At 35.3% G+C, this 25,529-nt stretch overlaps 2 protein-coding genes across 5 annotated transcripts in view; one reads left to right on the top strand and one right to left on the bottom strand.

Moving 5' to 3' along the window:
* grid2ipb (glutamate receptor, ionotropic, delta 2 (Grid2) interacting protein, b) overlaps nucleotides 1-3,779 on the top strand; it is a 35,702-nt gene extending 31,923 nt beyond the window's left edge. For all 3 annotated transcript variants that reach the window (XM_073828687.1, XM_073828688.1, XM_073828686.1), the window contains 5 exons: nucleotides 12-98; nucleotides 193-322; nucleotides 1,944-2,062; nucleotides 2,358-2,522; nucleotides 2,607-3,779. In XM_073828687.1, coding sequence (XP_073684788.1) covers nucleotides 12-98; nucleotides 193-322; nucleotides 1,944-2,062; nucleotides 2,358-2,522; nucleotides 2,607-2,678 — 573 coding nt within the window. In that variant the 3' untranslated portion in view covers nucleotides 2,679-3,779. The remainder of the gene's footprint in view (nucleotides 1-11; nucleotides 99-192; nucleotides 323-1,943; nucleotides 2,063-2,357; nucleotides 2,523-2,606) is intronic.
* A 2,476-nt stretch (nucleotides 3,780-6,255) lies between these two features.
* arhgap17a (Rho GTPase activating protein 17a) lies at nucleotides 6,256-24,448 on the bottom strand. 2 transcript variants are annotated; one of them, XM_073828016.1, is made up of 18 exons: nucleotides 24,346-24,448; nucleotides 24,176-24,252; nucleotides 22,065-22,176; nucleotides 21,811-21,887; nucleotides 21,596-21,713; nucleotides 18,523-18,591; nucleotides 18,301-18,382; nucleotides 16,383-16,510; nucleotides 16,010-16,121; nucleotides 15,842-15,923; nucleotides 15,677-15,757; nucleotides 14,758-14,871; nucleotides 14,070-14,161; nucleotides 13,820-13,976; nucleotides 13,213-13,476; nucleotides 11,653-11,780; nucleotides 10,825-11,358; nucleotides 6,256-7,863 (listed from the first exon to the last, which is right to left on the bottom strand). In XM_073828016.1, the coding sequence occupies exons 1-18, from the start codon at nucleotides 24,436-24,438 to the stop codon at nucleotides 7,748-7,750; spliced, it is 2,436 nt and encodes an 811-aa protein (XP_073684117.1). In that variant the 5' UTR covers nucleotides 24,439-24,448; the 3' UTR covers nucleotides 6,256-7,747. The 2 variants fall into 2 exon arrangements, with proteins under 2 accessions (XP_073684117.1, XP_073684118.1); XM_073828017.1 differs by lacking the exon at nucleotides 13,213-13,476.
* Nucleotides 24,449-25,529: the final 1,081 nt, after the last annotated feature.

Below are 25,529 nucleotides of genomic sequence, written 5' to 3'. Positions count from 1 at the left end.
ACTCTTTTTAGTTTGTTTTAGCAATGGGAAATTATCTGAATAATGGTCAACCCAAGACGAATAAAACAACAGGATTTAAAATTAATTTTCTTACTGAGGTATGTTTGCAGTAATTACAGACAAAACATTGCAATGTTTTTATTAAACATATTATTTTTGTTTCTGCTAATAACAAATTAAAATACCCCCCAGCTGAACACAACAAAAACGGTCGATGGAAAGTCGACTTTCCTCCATATTCTTGCCAAATCATTATGCCAACACTTCCCAGAACTCCTCGGCTTCGCCAGAGACCTCGTAACAGTGCCACTAGCCGCCAAAGGTAAGGTGTCAGAACAACTTCCTGTTAGATACAGTTGAAGTCAAATGTTTACATACGCCTTGCAGAATTTGCAAAATGTTAATTATTTTACAAAAAGTTTAATTTAGTTTAAATTTAATACTGACCTGAACCGATATTTTACATCAAAGATGTAGAGAGAGAAAATAATAGTTGAATTTATAAAAATGACCCTGTTCAAAAGTTTTCATACACTTGATTCTTAATATTGTTGTTACCTGAATGATCCACAGCTGTTTTTTTTTTTGTTTAGTGTTAGTTGTTTATGAGTGCCTTGTTTGTCCTGAACAGTTAAACTGCCTGCTGTTCTTTAAAAAAAATCCTTCAGGTCCCACAAATTATTTGTTTTTTTCAGCATATTTGTGTATTTGAACCCTTTTCAACAATGACTGTATGATTTTGAGATCCATCTTTCCACACTGAGGACAACTTAGGGACTCACATGCAACTATTACAGAAGGTTCAAACGCTCACTGACGCTTCAGAAGAAAAAACAATGCGTTAAGAGCTGGGGATGAAAACTTTTGAACAGAATGAGGATGTGTAGTACTTATTTTGCCTAAAAATCTTTTTTTTTTTTCATTTAGTACTGCCCTTTTGAAGCTACAGAAAATACTTACATGTTTCCTGGAAGACAAAATAAGTTAAATGTACCCTGATCTTCAAATTCCAAAAGTTTTCACCCCTGGCTCTAAATGCATTGTGTTTCCTTCTGGAGCATCAGTGAGTGTTTGAACCTTCTGTAATAGTTGTATATGGGTTCTTCAGTTGTCCTCAGCGTGAAAAGATGGATCTCAAAATCATAGTCAATGTTTAAATACACAAAATATGCTAAAAAAAAACAACGAATTTGTGGGACCTGATGGTTTTTTTTTTTTTCTCCGGAAGAACAGCGGCAGTTTAACTGTTCAGGACAAAAAAGGGACTCATGAACAACTATCACTAAACTAAAAACACAGCTGTATTATTCAGGTAACAACACAGTTTTAAGAATCAAGTGTGTGTCAACTTTTAAACAGGGTCATTTTTAAAAATTCAACCATTATTTTCTCTTATGGACTATATGTGTAACAAAAGACTTCTATTTTAAATAAAAACTGTTCTTTTGAACTTTATATTCATCAAACAATTCTGAAAACAAATGTACCATGGTTTCTACAAAAATATTTAGCAGCAGAATTGTTCTCAACATTGATAATGAGAAGAAATGTTTAGAGTATTACACAATATTACTGTTTTTACTATATTTTTGATCAAATAAATGCAGCCTTGGTGAGCATAAGTTACTTCTCCAATCCCGAACTTCTGAATGGAGGTGTATATACAAATACAAAAGTCAAAAGTTTACATATACCTTGGAGAATCTGCAAAATGAGAGGGATCATGCAAAATTAATGATATTTTTATTTAGTATTAACCTGAATAAGATATTTCACATAAAAGATATTCACATATTGTCACATCAATTTAATGCATCCTTGCTGAATAAAAGTTTTTTTGCTGTTGGTTTAAATAGCAACACATAACACATTATATCTGCAACAATGTCAATTAAATATACTGATGAATGATTGATGTTCCTGTATTTTCACTACAAATGCAGTCAATCAGAGGACCATTACTGCTGAGCTCAGTGACCTTCACTCCACCATCCAGGACATAAGAACCGCCTGTGTGAAAATCCCAGCTACTGCAGAGGATCGCTTCGCATCGGTTATGAGTGTATCCACCAATCAACAGCCTTTTTTGAATGAGTTTGATAGTGAAAAGTACAAAAACATATCTTGTGAGAATGTATGCATGATAGTTCACCCAAAAATGAAAATTCTGTCATTAATTACTCACCTTCATGTGGTTCTTACTACCTTTCTGGGCATTGAATGTGCCTGTTGGATTGCTGTCTATGCAGAGTAAGAAAGCTCTCGGATTTCATCTTAATTAATAATGACAGAATTTTCATTTTTGGGTGAACTAACCCTTTTAGTTGCAGTGTCAGATCCCTTAACCCTGACATTAGAGCTTTCTGGAAAACTGTCATCCAGCTGTGCAGTCCCTAGACTCCTTGCAGCAAAGAGCAATGGATGAGTTTCATAAAGTGGCCTCCTATTTTGGAGAAGACAGTAAGGCCACGACCACAGAAAACTTCTTCGGCATCTTTGCTGAGTTTATCTCCAAATTCGAGGTGAGTTTCTTAAATGCTGCTGTTTCACAGATGCAATGACACCAAAGTTGTGAAGTAAGAGTTTGCTGTGTTTGTATTCAATAGAGAGCACTGAGCGAGACGCAAGGAACAGAAAACCCCAGAAGCCCCCGAATAGCCTCGCCGCTGGCATGGTGAAACCGACAGCATCTGCTGTTTCTAACTTCCTAACCCGGAACGCCCATGTGCCAATAAAAACAGGGAACTCGATAGCTTGAAGGGAAATGAATCTTACTTTAACTGTCTTAGATGAATTAAAAATATCTTTAGAATAAAAATATATATTTTATACAGAACTTCAGCGTGTTTATTGAGAAAGTATAGCTTAAGAATACTGCTGCTAGAGAATGTAACAGGAACATGAACACTTCAGGTGGAGAGGATTGATGGTATTTTTGATGGTATATTTTGGTACCGAGGTGAATGAATGTTTTCATGATGAACTTACTCATCCTCAAGCCAAATGTATTTTAAAAAGTTAAAAAAAAAAAATTCTAATGATTTTCCTCACAGTATTAGTGTTTTATTGTTGTACTCCATTGTGATACGCCGATACTATAGCAGAACAAGAGTGCACCCTTCATAAGTGAAGACAAAACTATTTCCAAATCAGTGATCATTTGTATTTTATTGCAATATCCAGTTGTACAATCGATCGGTGGTTTCATCCCGCATGAGAATCTGTGGTAGGTTTACCATCATGAAATTGATTTGAACTATGAAAAGATGGAAAAGCTTCACATTATAAAACGGCAGAAGGGTACACATATCATCTGTGTTCTTTTAAAATGAGTATGTAGCTTGTCTGACTTTTTTAGGTACTATTGTTTAAGATGACATAATGCATTTCTTCCTGACATCTTCTGTTCTTGAACAAATGCATGATCTTCCTTATTGGCCGTTTTGTCATTTCTGTGTATTTTTCTTAGTTCCTTGTCAGAACCTCCATTATTTCTCTCAATTGATCAATGTGGAGAAAATCTACAGTTGCATTTGCATGTAGCAGAGTATTTCTATTTATGTAATGTATTCCTGTTTTGATCGTTTCTGTATCGATTTGTTATATTGACTTTGTTTTACCAAATTAATTAGTTGTAAATTAATATTTGTGTACAAATCGTTGGCGTGACTAGTCTAGTGTTTTCCCGAGCAGTTCTATATCGGCTTTAATATCGACGGGCCACATATTGCTGCGTTTTAATCAGATGTCTAATTTGTTTTGCCTGAATAAATACGCTTTTGCGGAAATTCATCTCTGTGGAATTATTTTTTTTACTGTAACTGTATTCATTAATGGTAACCCTAATGGCAGTGGCCTCCAAATTCCCCAGATCTAAATTCATGGGATTCTACTAAATTCTATTTTTATTTATTTATTTATTTTACTTTATTCATTCCTAAAGTTTAGGCTATTTATTTATTTACATTTAACTGTTTTAAATCTGATTTAAAGTGGTATCTATTCATGTCAGATTGTAATAGACTTTTTTTTATTGCACTTATTTGTCACAATTATACAAAAAAAATGTTTTTGTTGATGTACTCTCCCATATCCAGTATCATCATCATAATGTTCTTGTTAACAAGAAAAACATAAGGGCTTCAAATACCAACGATCTTAGATACAGTTGAAAAGTTTACATACACCTTGCGGAATCTGCAAAATGTTAATTGTTTCACCAAAATAAGAGAGATTATACAAAATGCATGTTATTTATTATTTAGTTCTGCCCTGAATAAGATATTTCACATTAAAGACGTTTACATATAGTCCACAAGAAAAAAATAGTGGTTGGATTTATAAAAATGACCCCATTCAAAAGTTTACATACACTTGATTCTTAATACTGTGTTGTTACCTAAATGATCCATAACAGTATAATTTTTTTTCACTGATAGTTGTTCATGAGTCCCTTGTTTGTCCCGAACAGTTACACCGCTTGCTGTTCTTCCGCAAAATCCTTCAGGTCCCACAATTTTTTTGATTTTTCAAGATTTTTGTGTTATTTGAACCCTTTCCAACAATGACTGTATGATTTTGAGATCCATCTTTTCACACTGAGGACAACTGAGAGACTCGTGTGGAACTATTACAGAAGGTTCAAACGCTCACTGATGCTTCAGAAGGAAAAATGATGCATTAAGAGCCAGGGGTGAAAACTTTTGAACCAAATGAATGTGTAATTTTTTTTAATTTTGCCTAAATATTGTTTTTTTTTTTTTCCATTTAGTACTGCCCTTCAGAAGCTACAAAAGATACTTAAATGTTTCCCAGAATTAAAAAAATGCATTGTGTTTCCTTCTAGAGCATCAGTGAGCGTTTGAACCTTTTGTAATTGTTGCATTTGAGTCCCTCAGTTGCCCTCAGTGTGAAAAAATGGATCTTATAATTGTACAGTCATTGTTGGAAAGGGTTCAAATACACAAAAATGCTGAAAAACCAGAGGATTTTTCTAAAGAACAGCAAGCAGTTTAAGTGTTCAGGACAAACAAGGGACTCATGAACAACTATCACTAACAAAAAAGAAACAGCTGTGGATCATTCAGGTAATAACACAGTAGAAAGTATCAAGTGTATGTAAACTTTTGAACAGGGTAATTCAATTATTATTTCTCTTGTGGACTATATGTAAACGTCCTTTATGTGAAATATCTTATTCGGGTCAGTACTACATATAAAACAGCATGCATTTTGTATTTTGCCTCTTATTTTGTTCAAATAATTAACATTTTGTAGATTCTGTAGGAGTATGTAAACTTTTGACATCAAGTGTATGTGTATACAGAGTAAGAGAATACATGAAAATTACTAGTAATAAACCCCTGCGTTCCTCTTCACCAAGAACCTCAAACCATCTACAGTAATTACACATAAACCATTAACACACAAAAAGTAATTTACTTAAGACAAAAAAAAAAGAGCTAGAGCATAAGGTTAAATTCTCTCTTCATAAATAAATGATATATTTTAAAATGAAATCTAGTTTATATCAGTCCTTTACACCAAAGATCAGAATGAGGAGAAGATCAAAATGCACCGAACCAGCTATATGCATGAATAAGTATTAGTCATATCTGTAAAACTTGATTCTGGTTGGTCGACTGTGACTATTCTGCGGTCAAATGTTTCTGAAGAAACATAAATGACATAATTGACTGTCCTCATTGATTCTCCAAAGCTGCGCTGCTTGTTTATCACTATGGTTTCTTTCTTCACAGAAAATAAAAATAATTATTTTGCAAATAGGTATGTAATAAGCAAAATAATGAACAGCCGGTTCATCCCTTTCGGCTGTATATGAATATAAAAGATGCTATATTTTTTCAAATGTAATTTTCCACAATGACAGCTTATACTTGATGTAAGCCAAAAATAGGTTTTGTTAAATTAATGAGCGTACAACATTTTAGTCAAATGAATGATGGCAAACACAACAAGTGTGAGGTGTTAGTTCAGCTGGAGAAATAGTCATTCTCAGCTCATTCTCTCCACAGATGCCTTCAAGTCTGTATAAAACCATTAATGGATTCTAATTAGAGGCATGCATGGTGTTCATTTACAGCGTAGGTGGTCAGAGTTAACTAAAAATCTTGTAATATATACAGTGGAGATTAAAATGAAAGAACAAGGTCACTCACTGAAAAAGCAAGCATTTACAGACTGTTCTTCAATTTGAAGAAAGTCAGTACCTACACAATGAACTTGCAACACGTGTTCTTGTTTCACTTTTTTATTTCACTTTGAAGCAGTAATACAAAGCATTATTTGTCGTTTTCCAAATTCGATAAAGATGCAGTCTTCTGATGTGAAGCCTCTGAACTTCAAATGCACCATCAACTTTTTGTTTCATAAGTGTGAAGTCAGTTTAACTTTCCAAACCTTGGTAAGATAGCTCTTGTAAGTGTACTTAGGTAAGGCAGCATGGTAAAGGCAAGGAAAATGCATAAAGAAAAGCTAACAGCGAGCACGATCGCCTACATTTTTCTCGATCAGAATCATATTCCAAATGTTCCGTTTTTGAAAAAGACCAAGAAGCAATGTCACCATATAACTGATTAACAAGCTTTTCACACTAGATAACGTCTGATAGTGCTGATCACTCATTTTTCACGTCTCTTAACAAAACTGACAGGCTGATAATCATCGCCACTGGGGTTCATTCTTGTGATTTTGATCACATGGTTAAGTTGTAATATCAACAAAACAATTTTGTGTTATTTTAATAGATAGTTATGATTGAGAGTTTATAGAATATGAGACAAGGAGAGAAAAATATAAGCAATTATGTCTCCTCTTAGCAATTACACAGTAAGACTAACATCCAAGTGGCACATTTTCCCCCACTTTGGTACCATATCGGGATAAAGGGAGGGAAATATAAAGCTATCCTTGTCAAGGCCTGGTAAACATACAAACAAAGCCATAACATAAAGTTTCCATACCAGAATATCACTAAAGCACACATTTTGACCTTTTCCATTACATAAATTGACAGCTGAACATTTTACTTCTAATTTTAGCAAATCAAACGTCCCAATGGCCTCTTTCACATACGCACCAATCAGGATTACTTTTACACATAGCTGAGTAGTGCTCTATCACACATGTTTAGGTCCAGTCATTTTAATGCCCAATAATTATGAAATCATCAGCTGATAAAGGCAGAAAACTAATCATTACGAACCTTAAACCAATGTATTGCATGTAACTAGTATCCAAACTGAAAAAAAGTAAGGCTTGCTTGCAAATGAAAAAAGGAATGTACTGTATTTGTACTGTATTAGCTGACTGGAGACCTGCAGTCACAAGCTATACATAAAGCCACAGTTTTACTTTTTGTAGTGTCTTCCACCTTTCAAAATTGAGTATTTGCTTTGTTTAGCTAAGGCCACTTAAACCTCCAAGTACCTCGTAACACAAATTAGTTTCCTGTTCACCAAATTCACCCCATCACTGTACAGAGAGCCAGTTCCTCATGCAATACATGTCATTTTTTGCTGCCATCACAATGAAAAGGCATGTTTAAATAAACGTGCAACATCTTGGGGCATCTTTTTCCCTGGTGCCACTGGGATTGTTGATTGTCTTAAGAGTAGGCCATTCGAGAAGTACAGCCAAGATGATAAACACTTTGGTAATAGTGAGAAGAGCAGCCCTTTAGCAAACCTTTGGTTAAGGGAAAGGGTGTTCGGGGTCAAGGCCGTTTTTACAGGACGGTGCTCTCTGTGTCAAGGTCTGTGTCCTTGAGTTGGGTAACAGGCCTCTCAATGGCGATATCAGGAACAAGAGCTCGAGCCAGTGGTTTAAATGTCATCCCCGAATCTGGAAAACACAAGATTAGGATGTCAGACCATGCAGACTAATGGATAATAATAGTGCTGTCAAAATTAGTGCGTTAACATAGACGATTAATTTTTCCAGTTTAACTGCGTTAAAAATATTTAACGCAGGGGTGGAGCTATGATTGACCACCCCACTCACAACTGCTGCTTCTGTCTTTTTTTTCTTGACAAGAATGGTGTTTATTTAGATGCAGAAGCCTTTACAACCACATCAAACAGGATAATTTTCAGACACGTGGAAAACAATACAGGTAATGAAGGAGCTTCAGAAGTACAACAGTGAACTGCGGTTCGATGAGATATTGTCAGTAAAAATGAATTTTCCTGTCCTGTCAGCTGCTATACTATGCTCATAGCATGCATGCTTCAATTGCGGTGGTGTGCGGCGTAGCCTGTATCATTTTATATTAAGCGCAAATTAAACTACGAGCATGCGTGTCATGCACATCACGTAGTGGCAGCTCTTAAAGTAATAGCAGCCAAATAATCTAATAAACCCAGCTGTTATGTATAGTATTTTAATCAAAGAACAAAAGAAAAGTTTGATAACTTTTTTCAATTTCTGTATATTTCCTACTTTCTGAAGGGCACAAGTAAATATGACATTTATTATAAATTGTTTTAAGTTCACTCAAATTAGAAATCTTTTTTTTTATCTAATAAATGTTGATATTGATACTGTAATGTTGAACGGTTAAATATTCAGTGGTTAAATATTAGGAAAAAAATAATTTTCTAGACCATAGTATTACTGGCATCAGTGATACTCGCCTTTAGTCATAAAAAAGGATGCAATTAAGCAAATATTAAAAATATACTGTCTTTATGTTGTTTCTACATTAATTTGGAGATTGAATGTGAAATTATTGCAATATAGAAGTATATTTAAAAACTGATGTTAGGTCAAAAATGTGATTAGGTCATTTTTTTCAATCGATTGACGGCACTAAATAATAATAAATGAATAAATAAATGATATTTTACCATTATATTATAAACCTATATAACAATTAAGTACTATTATAGTAAGATCTATTACTATAATAGTACTACTATGCTGTAAAATAAAATAGTATAGTATTTAATCACAATTTCAATACTTAATAATATACATACTGGCTTCATTTTAAAAAAAAAAGTCAAATTCAAACAATTTGTATCTCTGCTTCAACTAAAATCCCACACATTCAGAATATCTGCCTCATCTCACTCCAACATAAATGGCAGAATTATGTAATATTATTAATAGAAACATAATTTTAAATACGTTATAGCAGGGTCTCATTTTTGTTTTTGCTTGAAACCCATCAGGCAGCACTTACTGGTTGACATCGTAGATTAAAAAAAAAAAAAAATAATAAAAAGGGGTAAATATTGCAAAAATCGATTATCAATCAATCTCTACTGATATGAACCAAAATGCTCTCATTGTGGCTCTGGGATGTTTTTTGATCTCTCATCTTTTAGCTCTTACATCGTGAGTCATGTTTTTCCACAGGATTCGTACCCAAGGATTCTACATTCCAAGTCCAATTCCGTGCCAGCTGAGGCACAGAGCAAGCTTGTTACGTATGGAGCTGTAATCATAACTGTGTATGAAAACTAAGTGCTCGCTGTTTTGCCACCTATAGTGCTCATTTCTGTTGGAGACTGCAGTGATATGTATTTATTAGTGGTGGGCCGTTATCGGCGTTAACGTGCTGCGTTAACGTGAAACTCTTATCGCGCGATAAAAAAAATAACGCCGTTAATCTATTCTCAAATTTGGGTTGGGAGCTGGGTCTAAACTACGCAAGCTATGATGACTTTCACCTTGATAGTTTAACGCGGATGTATACCGAAGACTGTAGTAGAATATGGTCGCGCGTTTAAGTCTCCTCCGCCAAAACACAGACGGGATCGCGTCATCCTCCATTCATAAAAACCGAATCTACTATAGCGAAATGCCACGTAAATTCGTCGTTTTTTGGATTCATAAATCAAATGTTGGTCAGTCACTTAATTCAAATCGCGATATGGACTAGTGTATGTGAAAACTGAAATGCAAAAAGACCGTTTTAATATGAATCCGGTATGTTCCGTTTGCCTAGCTGTATGTATGCATTGCGGAGACGCGCTTTTACTACACGCATACTGAAACACACGTGACGCTCCCGGTAATTTTTGGCATTTGCATCTCACATGAACAGATAAACTCAATCTCCCAAACTGCTGTGAGTGTCACTTTTACCGTTTCATTTGAGAAAACTAGCATCATATCATACTGTATACACAGAAACTTCTCGGCAACCTGTCAAAATAAAAGTACGGTGTAACATGTAATGGGCTGGGTAGGTGTTGACGTTAAAAAAAACACAATCTAATAGGTAGAAAAAATAATTTCATTGTTAGTTAGTTAGTAAACACAAGTACATCTAATTGAACATAATTTATTTTCATCAACAAATTATCATAGAACAGCTTCATGAGCTTTATGATCCATTCTCAAAGACTTTAAGTCATTATTTGGGTAGCACACATATTCTGAATGCCTTCAGCAGAATTCAAATTATCCATTTTAATCTAGATTAATCTAGATTAATTCCAAAATTTAATCTAGATTAATCTAGATTAAAAAAATTAATCTATGCCCACCCCTAGTATTTATTGGTATCGTATTTCACGTCTTTCCAAAAAGTTCCCACAGGTACGTTTTCGTCATACGATCAGGTAGCTTAAAACCATGTATTAACCTATTAAAAAGAAATAACCAAGAAGTGGTATTACAATTGAATACAATTTTTTTAAAGACTACATATACAGCTTGTTGTCTTTTTTTGTTGTTCTTTTTAGCTTTCAGACACAGTCCTTATGTGCCTTGAAACCTTATGCAACTCACAGAAACGCAAACAATCAGGCTGTTAAACAGAAGCTTAGAGTAACGGAAATAAAAGAGCTTCACCCATTGTTTTGAGGGCAGCACTGCAAATTCCATTGCTGTCGCTTCCTGTGGCTGGAGGCTGGGGCGGAGGGGGAACAGTAGGTCTGTTACGTGGTTTAGGCACAGGCCTCGGGCGAGGAAGTGATCCTGACTGGAACACCGGGGGAGCGGTGGGACTGGGACTGTCGTGAAACACTGCCGTGGGCGGAGGGGTGCTCGGTGGCGTGGGAGTGCTGGGAGGGGAAGGGTCTTCTCCGGGGTCAGCTGGAGCACTGGGCTGGGGAGGGGGTGTGGCCTGCGTTGGAGGCTGCGGGGGCGGATGGTTCGGTGCCTGAATAGGAGGCTGGTTGCTCGAGTGGCGTCGAGGGGTCGTGCTGGTTTGAGCCTGTGGTTGTGTGGGGCTCAAATTGGTCGGAGAATAACTAGAAAGCGGTCTAGGGGAGGGGCTGAGGGACTGAGGAGTGCCTAAAGAGGTTTGCTGTACTGACTGATTGGCTGGTTGGCCTGGTGGAGGGTTGGCTGGTTTCGGAGGAGCTGGGGCGGGCTTCTTTGTACCTATAAATAAAAAGAGAATTTAAAACAAGCTGTGATGTTCTGAGCTGTTCTTGTCACATAACAGCCTGGATGCGGCCATTGTTGCATTGCATAGAGCAGCAACCATTGCAAACCCATTCATACTTTGTTTAAAAGTATGTCAGAAATAGAATAGGTCATCAGTTTACTGTCAAAGATTTGATTCACTGCATCATGTCGAACTGCGCTGTATCCAGTATATGCAGTTTCAATTTTTTAATGTAATTTACATCTGGTGTAGACACAATGTATGACTTCTGAGGTAAGTCTACTGACCTCTGCGTGCCATGTGAGGACTGGGTCCTGTAGATCCAGCCACAGGGGTCCCCACACTTAGCTGTCCTGATCCTCCAGTGCCATTTCTCTGAGCTGGAGGAGTGGACGCAGGGTCTCGGGTCTTTGAACTGTTAAGCAAACGGAGGAAAAAATATTAATCAGCAATACTTAATAAAATTTATTTGACATTCCGCAACATGCAAACTCCACAAATACAAACTTAAGCCTTTTTGTGATGGAATATTTTAATATCAAGTTTGAATTGGTTAAAGGCACAATATGTAATTCTTCGCCGATAGAGAGCGCATATTCAAAACAAACAGCGAAACAAAGGCGTAGTTTGATGATGCCGTGATTGCATGTGGAATCATGGGAGTTGTCATTTTCATCCCCACAGTCAATGCAATCCGATCATGTTAATGGATGAACTAATATACTAAAGTTTTATTAATGTCACTGTAGTATGAAGCAGGGTGGGACTGAAAGCCGTGAAAGCTGGAGCAATTGCTGATGAGAGACGAGCACACACGTCTTGAAAACAGAGTAGAGTAGATACATTTGAGTGTGTTGAAAGTTCTGTTATAATGCTAGTCTGTCCGTTCGTCACCTGTCTAATACAACGCATAACAAAATAAAACAAAATTTGGAAGTAATGAAAGTCAACAAAATATATAACACTATTTTAGTGGTTTTTGGATATTTTAATAAAAAAAATCTTACATATTGTGCCTTTAAAGCTAAACTAAAAAGGTGGATTTTTTCCTCAGCATAAAAATGAATGGAAAAAAGTTTGTTTGTTTCTTCAAACAAAAGTGCAAAAATTAAGCTTAAGCTTGTCAATGGGGCAGCAGGTAGACATATGTACTATATCTACACCTAAAGCAGTGGTTCTCAAACTTTTGGATATTCAAACCCATAAAACATGATATGTACTATACAGCAAATAAGTATATTAACATCATGATTTTCTGTAAAGCTTAAATAAGTAAGCATTTTACCTAACTTACTCTTTTCTTCCATTTCGTTTCATTATAATTTTTCTGTGAAGCACTTTGTATTATCAAGGTGTATGAAATGTGCTACATAAATAAATTTCCTTGGCAAAAGAAGATTTTAAAATGATGTGTATTGTGAAAAGCACTACAAAAATAAAATGTAATTATAAAACTTTAATCATTTAAATAATTTTTATTTAATTTTTAGAACTACAACCCTTAAAGGGACCCAAGGTTGATAAAAATATTAAAAGGTTCTAATATCTTAAAAATAGATAAGATACAAAGGTCCACCTTTGAGGCTACGATCCTACTGACAAGCTGATTTTGCACATTTTATCTTTCAATCTAAGCCAATAAAAGCGGTTTTGTTTTTTAGAGGGAGAGCATGACCAGCCAAATACTTAATTTTTGGGTTGTTATAGATCACAACAATGTAAACCACTCAAAAAGACAGTTGAAAGATCCATTTTGTCCCTCCACAGCTATCCCATGTGCATGCAGGGCGGATACAATCATGCATTGCACTGGTCCGGGACGGTCCGGAACGTTGCAGGAGTCTTACCTGAGCTCCTCAGTATGTTGAGCTAGAAGCTGCTGTGCTGCTGCCAGGGCGGCCATCCCCAGCGCCAGCCCAGGCTGACAGCTCTCTAAGCCCAGGCCCACCTGCGCAGGCTGCTGGAGCAGGAGTTCAGCCATAGGCTGACCCCCTGCACTACCTGCAGCCTCCACCGGGGGCAGCGGGGGCTGGAAGGCAGGCGAAGCGTGCTGCTTTCTAGGTACAGTATTGCCTCTACGAGGATTGTGGTCCATTAATTTATTAGCAGAGCTACAGAAAGAGGAGACAGCAGAGACACCACTAGTGCTAATAAGTTCCCAAGAGAGCGACACCACAGAAACCAAGAGGGTAATCTGCATTGGTAGAAATCCCACTTACACCACACACATTGCAGGGTTAAGAGGTAAAAGCAAGAGATTTATCAGCAGAACAGACAACACCCTAGAGGTTAATGGTGATCTGCTATTTTTAATTGCTCAATTAAAGTGAATTGATCAATTAAATTGCATTCTAAATCAACTTAATTGCAGATCTTTGTGAAGCAAGATGAAATAACTAGTGCGATTGATTCTGGGAATCAAACAGTTAATTAAGATTTTGTGTGAAGTTTTACCTGTCTCTCCGGGGCATTTCACCATCTGGGCCCACCATGCTGCCAGGTCTCTTCCTCTCTATGGTGCCAGAGTCATAATCTGGTGGGGTCAGGTGGTTGACGTTGTTTGGCAGGGGTGCAGGCATAGAAAACATGCCGGATACATTAAAATCCACATCTAAAGGAATAACAAGAAACAGGTTAATCTTAAAACTGACAATAATACTTTTTTCATTGGTAAATACTATATTTAAAGCTTTATGGCCCCTACCCTCAGGGAAAAACCAATCTGCATGCTGAATGATGGGTTCAATTATAGTAACCACATGCACAGAGGTTGCAGCAGCCATTTCTGCTAGGCTCCTGTAGGTAAAGACATGAGAGTTTAAAAAAAGCACAATTAAAGGGATAGTTCACGCAAAAATGAAAATTCTGTCATTAATTACTCACTCTCATATCGTTCCAAACTTAAATCTGAGAGCTTTCTTGACCCTGCATAGACATCAGCGCAACTGACACGTTCAAGACCCAGAAAGGTAGGAAGGACATCGATAAAATAGTCCATGTGACATCAGTGGTTCAACCATAATTGTATGAAGCTACCAGAAAACTTAAAATAACAATTCATCAATTTCTTCTCTTCAGTGTCGGTTTTCGATGCGCATTCATTGAGAGTACCACAACACATGCGTCCTGACATAGAATCACATGGACTGATGTCACATGGACTAGTTTTAATCGATGTCCTTACTACCTTTCTGGGCCTTGAACATGGTACAGTAGTTGTGTTGCTGTTCAGCAAGGTCAGAAAGCTCTTGGATTTAATTTGTGTTTTCCGAAGACCAATGAAGGTCTTACAGGTTTGGAACACCACGAGGGTAATTAATTAATGACAGAATTTTCATTTTCAGATAAACTATCCTTTTAAATATGTGAACGTGTTTGCAAAATATTCTGACCCCTCAGTTTTGGCCCACAGTAGATTGGGTCCAAGGACAATTGCAATGTTGCTGGGGGTCATCTTGTTAACGTCACTTTCCTGTGCAAGCTTAGCAAGGAACTTAACAAGATATCTGTAAAACAGAGAAAAAGTCTAAATCAGAAGACAGCAATTTAGAAACTATACTTTTTAATCAGCATTTAAAAAAGCTTTTTTACTGTAGTCATAGTCCTAAACCTGATGTACACAGTGATCTACTGATATCAGAAAATTTGCTTTATTTTTTTTTTTCTGAACATCCTTAAATGTCTACTGAAACACGCAGCGTCATTCGTTACTATGTGTTGACGTAATTTCAACTGAACCTGCGAGAGAGGGCGGGACATCTCAAGCAGTCCCACCCCCTTTTTAAAACAGCTAATAGCGTTTAGTTTATATCAACGTTTGGGCCAGAGCCGTTGAGCTCAATAAAGCCGCATTTCACAGCGTATGTCAGCCACAATTTCATCCATCTCTATCAAAATACCATTCAGTGTTTTATGGTCTGCACTGACTCACGCGCATGTTCCGCTCCATGCCATCGTGTCTTTGGACAGACTGTGTGTTTGCATGTTAACTTTGCAAACACTGGGTTGATACTTTTGCAGCGATGCAGGACGATTTTGAAATGATTTTTGAAGTTAAGGGAAAAAATAAAATGGGATTTTTTTGAGTTCAGGCAGAGCAAGACCAGATGAGCATTTGAGGTTAAAAAGTATAGATTGTAATTAAAGAAAAAAATTAAATATATGGAAAGTACCATTTCTTTAGTTTATAATGCAGTTAAACTGGGTAGTATCACCTGTTTGGACACTGATAATCTGCAAATGTTTTACAATAAAATTTCAATAAATTTGAAAATACATTTTAGGATAAAATTTGATGTAGCTGAAACCCACCTCAAGTTTGCCTTGTTGTTTTTTGGTAACTGATCGCAGGTAACCCACAAAGCTTGTAACCGTTTGTCTGGGTCAGGGACACTTGACAAAATAAAAGCCCATTAATTAACAACACAAACATTACAAGATTCCTTTAAAACTTTAAAGTACTGCAAGATGGCTTACTTGGATGCCTGTATCCACTCATCATACAACTGGTAAGTCATCAAAGGTTCAGGCAGCTCTCTGAGATACGACTTTAATGCCCCTTAAATCAGTAGAGTGCAGTTTTGAATTAACATTCATTAAGTGTGAATGACATATCACTGATACACAAAACAAAACAGGATGTACCAGCAACAGCATGCGGATCCGAGTAAAACTCCTCCAGCTGTGAGGTGGAGCAATCCAGAGCTGCCTTCAGTTTCTTCAGTTTAGAGGCTCCTGCAGCTATTCTGAAAAGACCCTGGAGAAAGCCAAAACCCAAATTCACAACATTTGAAATGTTTTGTTTTGTTGGATAGCTGTAGTAGCGTTTTCAGAGACGCGACGATGCAATGTGGACACTGCTAAAGTTGAACAATACTTGTATTGTGGTTCGCTAACTGAAAACATTTGCCGATCTGTCTCGAACGGATTGGAAAAGATTACTGTGGCAGATCAACGATACAATATTTTAGGTGTATGATTGATGTGTTGTTTAAACACTGTGGTGTTCCCGCCATACCTCCTCTTTCATTCCAGTCTCCAGCAGCATCATGACACAGGCCTCTATAGGCAACGCGATCTCTCTGCTGCTGCGTTTCAGGTGCTCCTCCAGAGCTGTTCCAAACGCTGGCTTCTCACTCCATGAGTCTATCAGGAAAACATAACTTTATTTTAAAAAAATGTTTACTAGCAGCATCAACTGAAAGTATCACACTCACAGGGAGCATCCATCTGTGATTCATCAAGTCAAACTACTGTAAACACTACATCCTGCTGTCAAGTACCCTTCAAGCTGTCTTTTCCATCTTTTTTTCTTTTTTACTGTTTCTGAAAAAGGCAGATGAACCAGGTGGGTGAGAACTGAGAAATATTACTCATAGGCCACATGCTGGGAAAGTCTGTTTGCCTCACGTGTGCTCTCAGGAAAACATCACAACAACAATTTATAGCACTCAAATGCCAGATTTCCAGGAACAAATGAGAATGAAAACAATTAAGGGCCTCTAGGGACTTCGTAGAAAATCACTGAAACACATCATCAGGCTAAATTCACTTCATTTTTGTTTGATATATGTCTACATTAGTCACTAGGGATGGTCACAGTGGTGTACTACTCAACCAACAAGCAGCTACTGTAGCTGACTAAACTGGTTGATAATTTGTTTGTTTAGTTTTTTATTTTGTATATTTTTCAGCAGTGATTTAATTAGGCTCAGAAAAAAAAAAAACTTTAAATTGTGTCTATACACCAGTCAAAAGTTCTCTTCTGGTCACCAAGCCTCAGTTTACTATTTAAAATACCTTAGTTTTCTGTTTGAATATATTTTCAAATGTTTTTTTTTTGTGATCAAATCTAAATTTTCAGCATCATTACACCAGTCTTTAGTGCCTGTTGTATAATAAATGTATTATTATTACTATCCATATTTAAAACAGTTGAGTACATTTTTTTTTTAATAGAAAGATCCACTATACCATTCAAAAGCTTGGAGTCAATATAATTTTATTTTATTTTATTTTTTTTGGGTTTTAAATAATAGAAATTAATACTTTTATTTAGCAAGGATGCTTTAAATTGATCAAATGTGATGCTAAAAGGCATTTCTAATGTTATAAAAGAGTATTATTTCAGATAAATGCTGTACTTCTGAACTTTCTATTCATCAAAGAAACCAAAAAAAATTTGACAAAACAGCTGTTGGAACAATAAACGTTCTTTAAGCAGCAAATCAGAATATTAGAATGATTTCTGAAGGATCATGTGACTTAAGTAATGATGCTAAAGATTCTGCTTTAAAATCACAGGAATAAATTACATTTTATAATATATTCAAATAAAAAAAAAAAACAGTTTTTTTAAATAGTAAAAATATTAGAATTTTACAGTTTTTGCCTGTAGCCAAATGCAGGCTTGGTGAGTTGAAGAGACTTCTTTAAAAAAAAAAAACATTAAAAATATTAGTGTTCAAAAACTTTTGACTGGTAGTGTAGATGGGCGTCTTCATCTGAAACCAGCATTATAATAATAAAAATTGCATAATTATCTAATTATATAATGCTTCCTTAAAGGCATAGTTGACATAAATATTAAAGTTGTGTCATCATTTAGTTACCTTCATGTCTTTCTAAACCTATATATTTCTGTGTGTGTGTGTGTGTGTGTGTGTGTGTGTGTGTGTGTGTGTGTGTGTGTGTGTTGCCATAATAAAAATCAGTGGGACCAATGTTGACTTTGCACCCCTCCGACTTACATTGTCAAATAACTTGTTTTGTGATCCAAAGAAGAAATAACGTCACATAGATCAGGAGCAACATGAGCATGAATAACTGATGACAAAACTGTTTCAAGTGACCAATCTCTTTAAGACCAATTAGTCAATGTAGTTTTAGAGATGCATATTAGTCAGATACACAACAATAAGAAACTGTGCCGTCACCTTGTTGAGACTGAATGGTTGGCAGGACGCTATCGAGCAAGGTGAGAGATTTTCGGTGATAATCCGCTTGTGCCTCTAATAACTGAGAACAGAGCAGACATTGAGGAAGGAAAGAGACACACAGCAGAATGAACAATGGCCAGAACAAACATGGAGCTGAACAGGAATAAACATAGCAACTGAGTTATTGAATTAATGGATGACAAACAAAAAGCTTCTTACCATTACATAGTAGCGGGCATAGTCTGCCTCCTTTGAGAAGAAATTGTACATGTCTGCTGAAAGTTGATCCTGATAAGAAAAAAAAACATGGTTGAAATTATTGGTTTTATTTTGGCTGTGCATACAGCGATATTAGACATTACAGGAAACAAGTACAACGGTTAGCCGCATGCTCTTGATTCATTACATTACGCATTTAGCAGATGCTTTTATCCAAATTGACTCATACTCATCGCTATACATTCTATCAGTAATGTGTTTTCTGGCAATCAAACTCTTGCAGAACAGGAACACACACGCTGAGCCTTAATTGCTCTTGCGGGTGACGCAGGTTTGAGACTTTATTTCACGTCTCCATTTACCAAAAATGACTATTCAGTCAGCAAGAAAAATTCTCTATAATTGCGACACTGATTACACATCAGTTTTTTGCAGTTGTAACAACCGCTGCATCATAAATCAGTCACCATATGGCTGACTTGCAGCTAAATGGTTTCGCCACAGGGTAGGTGAACTTTGAATTAAGCTGACTTATGTCTGGTCTTATGTGAGATATCATGTTTAGTTTTTTAAAAGTAAGACATTGTAGACTAAGAGACACGATTTTCATTGAACAGACTTTCCAAATTTAAAGGTTTTAAAAAAGGATATTGAATATTTACTTATACAATATATCTAAAAAATTCTTATTTTCTAGACACGCACAAATTATTTTCTTGTTTTCAGAAAAAAAAAACAAGTCAAAATTAAGTGAGTTTTTGCTTAGAACAAGCAAAATAATCTGTCAATGGGGTTAGCAAAAAAATCTTATTTCAAACAGAAAACAAGATTATTTTTCTTACCCCATTGGCAGATTATTTAGCTTGTTTCAAGCAAAAACCCACTTAATTTTTACTTGTTTTTTTCTGAAAACAAGACAGTAATTTTTACTTGTGTAGAAAATCTTCTTGATTTAAGAATTTTTAGGTAATTTGGCTGGAAACAAGACAAAAAAAACTAAGAAAAGCATTTTTTGCAGTGGCAGTTTGGGGTTGGATTAAAAAAAAAGAAAGAAGTAAAAACAGTAATACTGTCTTTTCTATTTTAATATTTTATAATATAGAATATTCCCTGTGATAACAAATCACTTTAGTTTCACATGATCCTTCAGAAATCATTCAGCATATCTACGCTGATATGCTGTTAAAAAAAAATCGTATTATCATCAAAGCTTAAAAATTTTCTGGACCATGATTTTTTTTAGGATTCTGATGAATAGAAAATAAAAAATAACATTTATTTGAAATACAAATCTTTTGTAACATTACATATTTGTTTACTGTCACTATTGATCAATTCAGTGCATCCCTGCTGAAAAAAAAAAACCCATCTTACTGACTACAAACTTATGGTACTGTATATTACTTTTTAGGGCTGGGTTTTGAAACAAATTGTAAAAAAAAAAAAAAAAAATTGATTATTTAGGATGCAGTTGAGGTTAAAATTTACCGCCCCCTTTTAGAATCTGAAAATAAGAGGGAAATGGAAATGGAAAATGCATGATATTGTTAATTTAGTACTGACATGAATTAGATTATAACTATTACAGACAGTTCAAACACTCACTGATGTTTCAGAAGAAAAAAGAAGCAGCATTAAGAGCAGGGGGTGAAAACTTTTAAACAGAATTGAGATGTGTATATTTTTCTTATTTTAACCTAAATATCATATTTTTTTAAAATAGTACGGCCCCTCAGAGCCTACAGAAGATAGTTACATGTTTCCCAGAAGACAAAATGTTAAATTTACCCTGATCTTTAAATTTAAAAAGTTTTCACCCCCCCAGCTCTTAATGCATGTTTTTTTTTCTTCTGGAGCATCAGTGAGTGTTTGAACCTTCTGTAATAGTTGCATACGAGTTCTAATTTGTCCTTAGTGTGAAAAGATGGATCTCAAAATCATACAGTTATTGTTGGAAAGGGTTCAAATACACAAAAATGCTAAAAAACAAAACAAAGAATTTGTGGTACCTGAAGGATTTTTCTGAAGAAGTTTTACTGTTCAGGACAAACAAGGGACTAATGAACAACTATCACTATACAAAAAAAACAAACAGCTGTGGATCATTTAGGTAGCAACACAGTATTAAGAATCAAGGGGATGTAAACTTTTGAACAGGGTCTTTTTGTTTTTTTATAAATTCAACTATTATTTTCTCTTGTGGACTATATGTAAACATCTTTTATGCGAAATATCTTATTCCGGTCAGCACTAAATAAACAAGAACATGCATTTTGTATGATCCCCCTTATTTTGGTTAAATAATGAACATTTTGCAGATATTGAAAGGGGGGTGTAAACTTTTGACCTCAAACGGTAAATGATGTTCCGTGACATTTTTTAGCTGTTATACTGACATCTTTCCATGGTGGAAACACTAATTGAGTGATTAAATGAGACAGGATACGCATTTCGTTAAGTTTGTACTCTTACAACATACTTTTGTTTGTTCATTCATGTTTATTTTGTGCTATAACTGGTATTAAAGCAGAGGAGACAATCAGATCATATGCGCTTTGCGCTGCCACTTCTCTTGAACTGAGACACTACAGTAATCGGTCACTTCACATTAAACGGCATTTATTGTTTGAATATTGTAAGAAAATTGACAGAATTTGAAATCTGATACTTTGTTTTATAGCAAAAGTAACAAAGCACAGCTTATTGTGATTATATATTATAGTAGGAGCGCAACAAAAATTTTTATTTTATACCCATCCCTATTACATTTAGAAATCTCAAACTCTGCACACCCTTTATAAATATTATTCCATACTAAGAGTTTCAAAATGCTTGGCTGAACATGTAACCGTTAATCCTCCTATGACTAGCACCCACTTACCTTCCTTTCAGCAAATCAGTTTGGAAAACTAAGCTAAACTATGTCATGTCATCTAATTGATATTCATCAAACCAAGCTGATGAGATGCGATCATCCTTACGCCCCTGCTATCATACGTTGGTGTAAAATCCATAACCATAACCAAGCGACTCATAAGGGTAAGGCATGTTTAGACACGTTGCACATCAGTACCTTACACAGCTCCATTTTGTTCATAGCTTCGTCGACTTCTTCTTTAAGCGAGTCTGCTTTGGCTGTCAGTGCTTGTGTGTTTGTTCCTGAGATTATGGACTTGGTCGCCTGCAACCACCTATGAAGAGACCGTTTCGGTTGTAAACCAAGTAAAACTATGATATAATGTGATGATATAATGAAACCAAGATGTATGACCAAAACAAAAAACCTACCTTGCTCGGGCAGAGTCATAGTCCAGCACCAGCTTGGCTAACTGCCGCCTCTGTTTCAGGATGTTTGGAATGTCCACCTGAAAAAACAATAAGATTACGTAAGCATTGCTATTAACATTCTGGCCGATACCAATACATTTGTCATATTATGTAAGATAATCGTGGGTAATAAGTGGCTGATTTTAAAATTCAGCAAATGTCATCTAAATGTTAAATGTTGAACTCTGAAGGCAAGTTGTTTTGTTTGTCTGTACCTCTGCTAGCTGATTGAGGGGGTCTAAGATTTCCTTTTCAATGTTCACCTCATGCTGCATTAGTTCAGAGGCCAGTCTGTTCTCAGCATCTCCGCACATCTCCATCATTTTCCTGCATAGAAGATATTGAATTAAAATTACTGTTCAAACGTTTAGTGTATCTTATGCTCACCAAGGCTGCATTAATTTGATAAAAAAAATACAGTACAAACAGTAATACTGTTATTACTATTTTTAAACAAAGTTTTACAATTTAAAAAATATGTTTTAAATAATTTTATTCCTGTTATTCCTATTCCTGGCAAAGCTAATTTTTCAGCAGCCGTTACTTCATTATTCAGTCACACATGATCCTTCAGAACTCAAAATGCTGATTTGGTGCTCAATAAACAATTCTAACCATCAATGTTTAATATTTTTGTGGAAATCATGATACCATTTTTTTAGAATTCACTGATGAATATTAAGTTCAAAAGAACAGCATTTATCTAAAATAGATTTTTGTAACAATATAAATGTCTTTACTCTCACTTTGACCAATTAAATCTTAGCTGAACAAATATATTAATTTCTTTACAAAACACTTTTTCGGTACTTCTACAGCGATGTAGGGCAATTTTGAAGTTGGAGAAGAAAATGAGATGGGAGTTTTTCAACATACCCTAACTGTCATGAACAGAGTTCACACAGAGCTAGACAATACAAGCATTTGGGGTTAAAATGTATATAAATTGTACATTTTTTAGAAAATAACCAATTGTTTCGCTAGATAAGACCCTTCTTCCTCAGCTGGGATCATTTAGAGCCCTTTGAAGCTGCATTTAAACCGCATTTTGGAAGTTCAAACTCACGGGCACCACAGAAGTCAATTATATGGAGAGAAATCCTGAAATGTTTTCCTCAAAAAACATTATTTCTTATCGACTGAAGAAAGAAAGACATGACTATCTTGGATGACAAGGAGGTGAGTAAATTATCGGTAAATTTTTGTTCTGAAAGTGAACTACTCCTTTAAGAAACAAACATTTCTTATTATTAATTTTGAAAACAATTGTGTTTAATATTTTTGTGGAAATTGTGATAGTTTTTCAGAATTCACTGATGAATACAAAGGTTAAACGAACAGCATTTATTTTAAATAGATTTTTTTATAGGAAATGTCAGTATATAACATCTATAAAATGTATAACATTTTGACCAATTTTAGCAGAAGAAAGTAATTTCTTTAAAAAAAAATTTTACTGAACCCAAACTTTTAAAGAAAGTTGAGAAATGCACTGACAACAATATATGAACAAAACCTCTAATATAGCAGCACTTATAGTGTTTTTTTATATGTGTGACTTGGGTCTTATTTAAATGATACAATGAACTAATCCATGACCAATTTGAACAATGAGTTATATTTATGTGGAAAACAATTAAAATCCATTTATGTTGATGTCATCCAATTACCCAATCAGAGACTTAACACAGCTTACTATTATTCCTGCATAGAAGATATTGAATATAGAACACAGTCAGAAGTTTGGGGTATCTTACGCACACCAAGGCTGCGTTTATTTGATAAAATATACAGTTAAAAACAGTACTACTGTGAAATATTATTACTATTTTTATTTTTTAAGTGTTGCATTTTAAAATATTTTAAAAATAGAATTTATTCCTGTGATGGCAAAGCAAATTTTTCAGTAGACATTACTTCAGTGACACATGATCCTTCAGAAATCAATATTCTGATTTTGTGCTTAAACATTTCGTATTATCAATTTAAAAAAAAACTGTTGTTTAATATTTTGTGGAAATTGTGACTGTTTTTCAGAATTCACTGATGAATACAAAGTTCAAAAGAACAGCATTTATTTCAAATAGAATTTTGCACAGTATAGACGTCAGTATATAATATTTATAAAATTTATAACAGTATGAAAGCCTTTACTCTCACTTTTGATCAATTTATTGAATTTTAGCTGAATGAAAGTAGTAATTTATAGCGTGACAACATTTTTTGTGCCATCATCTCTTTTAAATTATACAATGAACTAGTCCATAAACCATATTTAAGTGGAAATCGATTGTAATCTATTTAAATGTTGATGTCATCTAATTACCCAATCAGAGACTCCTCCCCCAACTGGTTTCCGCCATCCTGCATGGCCTGTGACAGCCCTGTTAGTGGAAGCTTTTTCTGTGCCAAAAAAGCAGGGAGTTTTGTGAAACATTACATGCAAATTCAAGTCGACAAAATATGTGGTGACGACTGACACAGTTATGCCCTTACATGTCTCTTCTCAGCATCAGTGCCTATCTGCCCCTGCAAACACGCTGCCATTCTTTTGTGCGTGTTGTGCGAAACGACCCGCACCAACTCCATACGGCGCTCAATCTGTGCAGAATAAAACAAAATGTCAATAACAACCCACAATCCATATTGAGCTGTGGCTCAATGTACCACTCAATGCAAAGCCTGTATGCATCGTGTTGAAAGAAAACAGCCTGTAAAAAAGTGCCTAAGGCATGTTATGTAATAACTCATGGGAGGCTTCTGTGAAACAGATTTCATAAATTCAGCATGCCATCTTAGATTTCAGATAGCCTTAGACTAAGCATAGGTTATTACAGCCTGAGCATTTGTGTCAATTAACAGGTATTGTTGATAGAAAGGAAATAAAACGCTTTTTTCATAGTCTTGAGGGTGGGGTAAGGTCAAGCATGATTTGTCACACCACTCCCTGAGGAGGCATGAAAAAGATGTTACTTTACATGAAGACAAGTATGACTCATCTGGCCTGTTGGGATGCCTAAGATTTAGATGCATGAGTTCAGCACTGAGATGTCATAAATAGAAAATACAGATGCAGACCAGAACGTATTTTTCTACTTCATTCTGTTATGTTGAAAAGGGGTGCCAGAGCATTTTTTTCCCCAATTTATTTTTTCAAATAATTATAGAACAATTTAAAATAAACAATTTAAATTAAATTGTTTTTAAAAGTACCATTCTGAGTTCAAAAGTTCAAAAAGTTTTTCAAAAACAAAAACAAATATAATAATAATAATAAATAATAAAAAAAAATATATATATAATTTTTTCTTTGTAAATCAGGAAATTTTATGTAAAAAAAAAAAACAAAGTGTCCTGCATTTTTCATGTCACTACCGAAACGGTGTATGTTTTAGTCCATTGGCTGAGACTTATTTTAACTACACCCCTACATTTAGGATCAGGAATTGATAAGTAGATGAGCAGATAGGTCCCACTGTATTGAGGTTAATGTGTTCAAAGGTCTGAAAAATCTGTTTGTAACTTTAAAGAACTTCACTACCTAACACCTATTTTCTGAAATTAAGCACACTTTTTTGGGAGTTGTTCCATAACATTTAGGCCCGGTGTCACAGACTTAGACTTAGCCTAAGCCAGGATTAGTCCACAGTTCAATTAGTAAGTAATTTTTATAAACCTGT

Source organism: Garra rufa, chromosome 22, assembly GCF_049309525.1.
Source record: "Garra rufa chromosome 22, GarRuf1.0, whole genome shotgun sequence".
In the NCBI taxonomy this organism is placed as follows: Eukaryota; Metazoa; Chordata; class Actinopteri; order Cypriniformes; family Cyprinidae; genus Garra; species Garra rufa.
The sequence above is the reverse complement of the archived record's forward strand: the minus strand, read 5'-3'. Positions and strand labels throughout refer to the sequence as shown.

Coding starts and splice junctions, on each gene's coding strand:
- arhgap17a (XM_073828016.1), bottom strand. CDS start 24,438: ATGGAGTTGGTGCGGGTCGTTTCGCACAACACGCACAAAAGAATGGCA. Junction 21,888..22,064: donor CCCTCAATCAGCTAGCAGAG/GTACAGACAAAC, acceptor TTGTTTTTTCAG/GTGGACATTCCAAACATCCT. Junction 7,864..10,824: donor TGCTGCCCTCAAAACAATGG/GTGAAGCTCTTT, acceptor TGTGTTTTCCAG/ATTCGGGGATGACATTTAAA.